At 44.7% G+C, this 7,379-nt stretch overlaps 1 protein-coding gene across 1 annotated transcript in view; it reads left to right on the top strand.

The window, feature by feature from the left end:
- Positions 1–7,019: 7,019 nt before the first annotated feature.
- The window catches only part of pex19 (peroxisomal biogenesis factor 19), a 6,433-nt gene continuing 6,073 nt past the window's right edge, over positions 7,020–7,379 (top strand). The window contains exon 1 of the mRNA XM_020524663.2: positions 7,020–7,177. Coding sequence (XP_020380252.1) covers positions 7,114–7,177 — 64 coding nt within the window. The 5' untranslated portion in view covers positions 7,020–7,113. The remainder of the gene's footprint in view (positions 7,178–7,379) is intronic.

The raw sequence follows: 7,379 nt of genomic DNA, 5'->3' as shown, positions 1-7,379 counted from the left end.
GTCATTTAGACCCCGGTCACATTGGGCCCTGGGCAGTGCGGCCTGTCGCCAAGGCCTTGTAAAAGCACAGTAAGTCTGATGGATTCTATCTCTCTCTCTGTGTGTGTGTCTTTCCCTCTCTCAGATCATCACACTGCTGACTGGGATCGGAGTGCTATTGGTATCGCTCATCCTCGTGTACTTCATCAATGCCAAGGCCAACATCCTGTTCACCACCTCACGGGAACACAGTGGCGCCACCTACTGACCCGGAGGACTGCCCGATGTTGGGCGGGCATGGGAGAGGCTGGGGGAGAGTGAGTGAGAGGGGTGTGTGTGTGTGTGTGTGTGTGTGTGTGAGAGAGAGACTCCAGGTGAAATAGGGAGAGAGAGAGGGATGGAGTGTGTGAGAGAGAGAGACACACAAACTGTGGAGTGTAAAATAGAGAGATTGAGGAGTGTGTGTGAGGGAGAGACAAGGAGGAGAACTCTTCGGGAGGCAGCTGTGTGTGTATCTGATTTATTTAACACTGGTCAGGCCTGGGGGGAGGGTGATGGACACTAAGTGATGGGGTTGGGTATCTCACAGTGTGAGGGCTGCCAGCTGCAGCTATTCGACTGAGTGGTGAAGCGCAGACCACCCCACCGCTCCTTTCTTCCACCTCCTGCTGGGGGTTCCAGAGGAGCGGACGGTTTACCCCTTTTTGGTGGTGGGGAGGGGCGGGGTGGTGGGTGTAGGATCTCAGATTTTGCAACATGAAACGCAGGGGTGTGCGTGAGGGCTTGGAGCACTGTCCCGGGAAATGGGGAGGGGCTGGTGAAGCACGAAATATTCACATGTTTCAGCCACGTTCTGATGGAATTAAAGGTGAGACTGTGTCTCCTGTTTGTCTGTGAGTGTGTGTCGGTGAATCATTTATCCCAGTTTGTGGTCCTTAGGATGCCAGACACAAACCCTTTCTGCGTGGGAAACACAGACTGCCACGTTATAAACACCGACCTGAATTGTGGGGACCTGGGCGTTATTGCTTTAAAAAGGCAATGTCAGAGACGCTCAGCTCTGCATTTAAGAGTCTTTAGAAGTCTTCCTCCCTACAGACGGGAGGGAACATGTGGTGATAGCAAGGCCATGGAGTAGGTTGACCTGGATACTGTGTCAGCACAGGACGCTTCCGTGGATCAGCAGACTCTCAAAAGCAGGAAATTGAGCCTAAATCTTCAAGCACAGAAGGAGACCGCTCAGCTCATTATGCCTGTGCTAGCCTTCCAAAAGAGCGAGCCCACCCAGCTTTCCACCCTTCCCGTTTGCCATTTCCCAATAATTATCCCATTTCCCCTTAAAATCCTCGATTGATCCTACCATGCGACACTCTCGGGCAGCTCATTCCTGCTCCTAAACCCCTCGCTGTGTGAGAAAGCTCCCCTTTCCTTCTCTATCACTTCTTTTCCCAGTCTCCTTCAGTCTGTGTCCCTCTCCTTCTCAATCCATCAGCCTCCTGCTCTCCCAGGGAAACAGTCCCAGCTTCTCTAATCCTGACTCCTCGTTGACATTCCTCATCCCTGGTCAATCTTTCCTGCAGTCTCTCCGACATCTGCACGTCCTTCCCAAAGTGTGGAGCTCAGAACGGGACACGGCGCTCCAGGCTCAGGCCCAGCCTGTCTTTTGTACAAGTTTAGATTCCAGTCTGGGGACTGTAGGTTGACAGTAATGTCCTATTGGCCAGGATCTTCAAATGTCTTCAAATCCCAGCTGCCCGAGAGGTCTGTCATAAATATAGATTCATAGCGTCATACAAATGCAGTGACAGCCCTTTGGCCCATTGCGTCTGCACCAATAAACTACACTAAAATCCTCCTTTCCTGCATCTGTCCTATATCCTTGAATGTTATATTCCAAATGCTCATCTACCTTCCCAGGCAGTGTTCCAGATTCCTGAGTGAAAAGGCTTTTTCCCTAAATCCCCTCTGCATCTCCTGCCCCTTACCCTAAAACTGTGACCTCTCGTGATAGACCCCTCAACCAAGGGGAGGAGCCGCTGTCTGTTCGCTCTGACCATACCCCTTGATCATGCTGCCCCTCAGTCTTTGCTGCTTTAAAGAAAACGATCCAAGCCTGCTTAGTCACTCCTTATAGCTCAATTTCTTGTCTGAGCAGATTGACTAAATTAATGATACCGACTGAGATGCCCAGACAACATTTTGAATGAATTAAATCATTAAAATTCTATTGCATAATTAAAGAATATCATATGTGCTGCTACAGAAAAGATGTTGTGAAACTTGAAAGGGTCTTGAAAACATTTACAAGGATGTAGGAGGGTTTGAGCTCTAGGGAGAGGGTGAATAGGCTGGGGCTATTTTCCCTGGAGTGTTGGAGGCCAAAGGGTGACCTTATAAATCATGAGGGGCATGGTTAGGGTAAATAAACAAGGTCTTTTCTTTCCCAGAATAGGAGAATCCAAAACTAGAGGGGCATAGGTTTAAGGTGAGAGGGGAAAGATTTAAAAGGGACCAGAGGGGTAACTTTTTCACGCAGAGGGTGGTGTGTGTATGGAATGAGCTGCCAGAGGAAGTGGTGGATGCTGGTACAATTACAGCATTTAAAAGGCATCTGGATGTGTACAGGAAGGGTTTAGAAAGTACATAAAAACCAAAAGAACTGCGGATGCTGTAAATCAGGAACAAAAACAGAAGTTGCTGGAAAAGCTCAGCAGATCTGGCAGTATCTATGAAGGATAAAACAGTTAATGTTTCGGGTCCGGTGACCCTTCCTCAGAACTCCAGTCCGGACCCGAAACGTTAACTCTGATTTTTTTCCTTCACAGATGCTGCTAGACCTACTGAGCTTTTCCAGCAACTTCTGTTTTTGTTCAGGGTTTAGAGAGATGTGGGCCTGTTGCTGGCAAATAGGACTAGATTAATTTAGGATGTCGGGTCAGCACAGACGAGTTGGGCCGAAGGGTCTGTTTCCGACTGTAATTGCACTGCCAGCTAAATGACAGGTGCCAGTTTGAGTTTGAATTGTTGCACACTTACTGAAACTGGAAGCTACCCATATTCATGGGTCACGTGGCCTTGCAGACAGAAAGAACAAGTACACACACTGTAGGAGTAAATTACTGCAGATGCTGGAGTCTTCTATACCTCCTTTTCTATTCCATACCTCTGTGTGAAGGAGAGCATTCCATATGTCTTCTTTATAACCTTATCAACCTGTACTGCTACCTTTAGGGACCTGTGCACTAGCACGCTGTTGGAGTGGAATAACCAGGTGAAACAAGGAGTTCACTTCAAGCATCAAAGAGTTTATTGAAATTATAGCAGTGGGAAGAAACCCTTAAAAAATTCAGAGAGCTTGTTAGAGCTGCCCATGACTGGGCAGCACAAAATGGCCGACGGCTGCCCATGACTGGGCAGCACAAAATGGCCGACGGCTGCCCATGGCTAATGTGGCAGAACATGGCCGACAGTAGTTCAAGAGCTCGGGAAACTATTTGCCTAACATAGTCTTCACAAGTAGAACAATAGCAGGTCTGTAGACTCAAGGTTACCAAACTGAGATGGAATATTTTCTGATGAAGGGTCTAGGCCCGAAACGTCAGCCTCTCTGCTCCTATGATACTGCTTGGTCTGCTGTGTTCATCCAGCTCTACACCTTGTTGTCTGAGATGGAATATGCAGCTGCAGTCATTTATGTATAAGAGAACATTTCACACTACCTCTCTCGAATTATTTCATCAATCTGTTACAATACCAAGAGTAGGTTTTAATTAAGATCCTTCAGATAATCATAGATATAGGTTCTGAAGTAGTTACAGATGCACTGATTTAAAAAAAATTAACTAAAAGCTTTAGATGAAAATATCCAGACGCAGTCTCAGTTAGTAAAAGCAGCCCCCACAACGTTACAGGGAGATAAGAGAGTCTGGGAAACACCACCCAGGACCACGGGTGGGTCATAAGCCTGTCTTTCAGTGATATGATTGGGTCAATTGGAAAGACATTGAAGTGGATGAATGAGGCAGCACTTCCTTCGGGTTAAGGACCATCAACAGTTACACTGTGTACACAACAGCAAGTAAATTGCTGAGGCCTGGTTGTGCTGCATAACATGCTGTACCTGAGAGCCAATTACAAAGGGATAATCCAGTACCACTGACCAATAGTAATCAGGACGGGGGCGGGGTTTGAATTTAAACGGTGTAAGTTATGATATTTTGAATTTTTTTTATGGGCCTTGTGGCACTGGAACAATGAAGCAATGCCGAAACTAAAGCCACAATAAAGATTACCTGGCAGTAACCCACAAATCAGATCCTCATTGGAAAATACAAGATCTAACAGAGCACTTCACGAAACAAAGGAAAACATACATTTTTATACATTTGTTTCATCCTGCCTTAGCAGTTACAAACACATCATACTATTAATTATTTACGTGTACTTCCAATTAAGCTAATTGTATCACTGCACAGCCAGAGATGGATTTCAGGTCAACTCCTCATCCTCCACAGTTTCATAATGTTTCCCAGGCTCTTGTGACAATGCTGTCACTTTTAAAAGTTATCTTGGCCTTTTTTTTGGAAGAGTCATTGTGAGGCAGAGACGCCGAACTGGCTACTGAAGGCGGGGTAGGTAAACAACTTGTGAGGCCTTGTGTTTTGTTTTAAAAGTTGGAACAATGGAAGCAGGCTGAATGGGTTTGGCCAGCGTCACAGATCCAGATTTTCTGGGTTTTGGTATTTTCAGAAGCCTTCAGGGTCTCATAACAGCTTCAGTGAATGTCTCCTGACCGCTGCTCTCTCTGAATTTTCTCTTGTTTTTTTTATCCTCCTGGATTGGAGAACTGCATGTGAGAATCTGTGCCTAAATTTGCCTTTTTGCCAACGGGTGTGTTTATTGGGTGTTACTAAATGGGAACAGTGAATGAGCATCAGGTACTGTATCTGTTATTCACTTAAGTTTTCCAAAGGTTAATTTACTCTAAATTCCTCTTTCCTTTGTTTGTATTTTAACCATAGTGTTTAAATCAATTGTGTTTTGCTTAACATCGAGTAGTTTGAGCAGTCGCATCGCATCTCGGCACTTCACATTTACTTTTTAATTCAGAAAAAGTTAGGCTGTAGGCTTTTTTAAAATATTTTGAGAGGGTCTGCTCTGGTCCATAACACTGCCTTATCTCCCTTCTTCAGGCTTTTCGCTGTATTCAGGTCCATTCCTTCCCAGTCATTTGCCAACGTCACCATGGTAACTGCCAATTAATTGGATACTTATCTATCATGTAAGGACCTTTTAAATTCCTTATAAACCTCATTACAGGAAGCACAAAAGAGTTATAGTTTCAGTTTGAACAAAGTTATGTGATTACCGCTAATGTTAAATTCTTTAGCTAATGAGCAGTTTCTATCTTACCATGTTTAATAGAAATCCCCCCCACCCTCTATCTTTAAACAGGGCTGTCTAACAAAGTGTTCATTCAACCCACATTCCAATCTCTGCTCGTTTCTGTAACCTATGATTCATTTCTCCCTGTCATGATATGGGGGTTGCTTTTACTGTCGGAGACTGGTTTGCTCTCATCATTTAACTCCTCTACAGCTCTCAGTGATTTTTTTTTAATATGTAGGTGAATCTATAACTACTTTGGAATCAATATCTATGATTATTTGAAGGATCCCGAATAAAACCTACTATTAGTTTTGTAACAGGTTGATGAAATAATTAAAGAGAGATTCACAAATTAATAGCAGTGTGAAATATTCTTATCTATGTCTTATGTGTAAACAACTGTAGCTGCATATTCTACTGCAGTTCCACAGAGCTGCTGTTGTTCTAACTTCTGCAGCTACGTTAAGCAAATATTTTCCCAAGCTCTCTAACTACTGTCAGCCATGTTTTGCTGCATTAGCCATGGGTGGCCATTTTGTGCTGCTCAGTCATGGGCATCCCTGACAACTCCAAGATCTCTCACTTCATCCACCCATTTCAGCATATTCCCATTTATCGTGTATTCCCTTTGACGTCTGTCAATGCATTACTGCACACTTATCAGAGTTGAACTCCATCTGCCGCATTTCTGCCCACTCCACCGACCTATCTAAATCATTTTGGAACTTAGAGCTAATTCTACACTATCCTCTGAGCAGCTAATTTTTGTGTCAAGTGCACAGACATGTATTCTGCTTGAATTGGTATTCTTGTGATATATCCTGATTAGTAATATACAGGATTCCTGCGGGGTTTGACAGGGTAAATGCTGAGAAGATGTTTCCCCTCATGGGAGAATCTCGGGTCAGAGGGCCCAGTCTCAGAATAAAGGGTCACCAATTTAAGACAGAGAGGAGGAGGAATTTCCTGTCTCAGAGGGTTGTGTGTCTTTGGAACTCCATGCCATAGAAAGATGTGGGGGGCACAGTTCTTGTGTATATTTAAGGTTGAGATAGATAAATTCTTGATCAGTCCGGGAATGGACGATTACGGTGAAAGGTCAGGAAAGTGGATGTGAAGAATGTTGGAACAGCCATCATCCTATTGAATGGTGGAGCAGGCTCAAGGGGCTGAATGGCCTACTCCTTTTTCTCATTCTAATGGATGAAAAACTTTGATAGTTTCTACGTCTTATTCTTAAGGCTATTTTGTATACTTTAAGCTCATTGCTGAAGTGAGGATGCAAAACACAATATATATACTTTTTAGAGATAGTATACTTTTTAGCCTATTTCATATATTTATTTCAATTATGCAAATACACAAAAGAATCCTGTAGGTGAATCTATAACTACTTTGGAATCTATATCTATGACCTGCATATTTATCTATTCATGAGGTTTAAGCACTTAATAAATTTTAACCTAAACACGATGAAGAAATGCACAAAACATGGCATTATAAGGCATTTTATTGTTGCAGATTAAGGCTCTCTGAATGGTAAAGGGCCCCACTTCCGGGGTGTGGAGGTTTGGTGTGTGTACCTTTAAGAGCCAACCGGATGTTCGGTATTGACAGGGCTCCACGCCCTTCCGGGACAAGATGGCGGCGCCCGCTGGTCGGGGTGAGACTCCGGCGGAAGTGAAGGCCGCGCCTGGAACGGAAGTGGTGCCGGCGCGGTGACGTCAGAAGGAGGTGACGGGGAAGATGGCGGCGGCAGGAGGAGGTGGAGGTGGAGAGGATGATGAGGAACTCCAGGAGTTGTTGGAAAGTGAGAGGATGATGCTGATACTCAGGAGGAGGCTCTGCAAACATTGAATAAGCCTCAACGGTCAGAGGCGAGAATGGCCAGTAGGACTTTGGTTAATGGGCTGGCGGTCAATGAGCATTGACCAATCGGGATTGGTTCATTGGGATCTTAGTCCATGAGCATTGACCAATCGGGATTGGTTCATTGGGATCTTAGTCCGTGA

The sequence above is a fragment of the Rhincodon typus genome, chromosome 48 (assembly GCF_021869965.1).
Source record: "Rhincodon typus isolate 14 chromosome 48, sRhiTyp1.1, whole genome shotgun sequence".
In the NCBI taxonomy this organism is placed as follows: domain Eukaryota; kingdom Metazoa; phylum Chordata; class Chondrichthyes; order Orectolobiformes; family Rhincodontidae; genus Rhincodon; species Rhincodon typus.
This window is presented reverse-complemented; position numbering and strand designations above follow the sequence as displayed.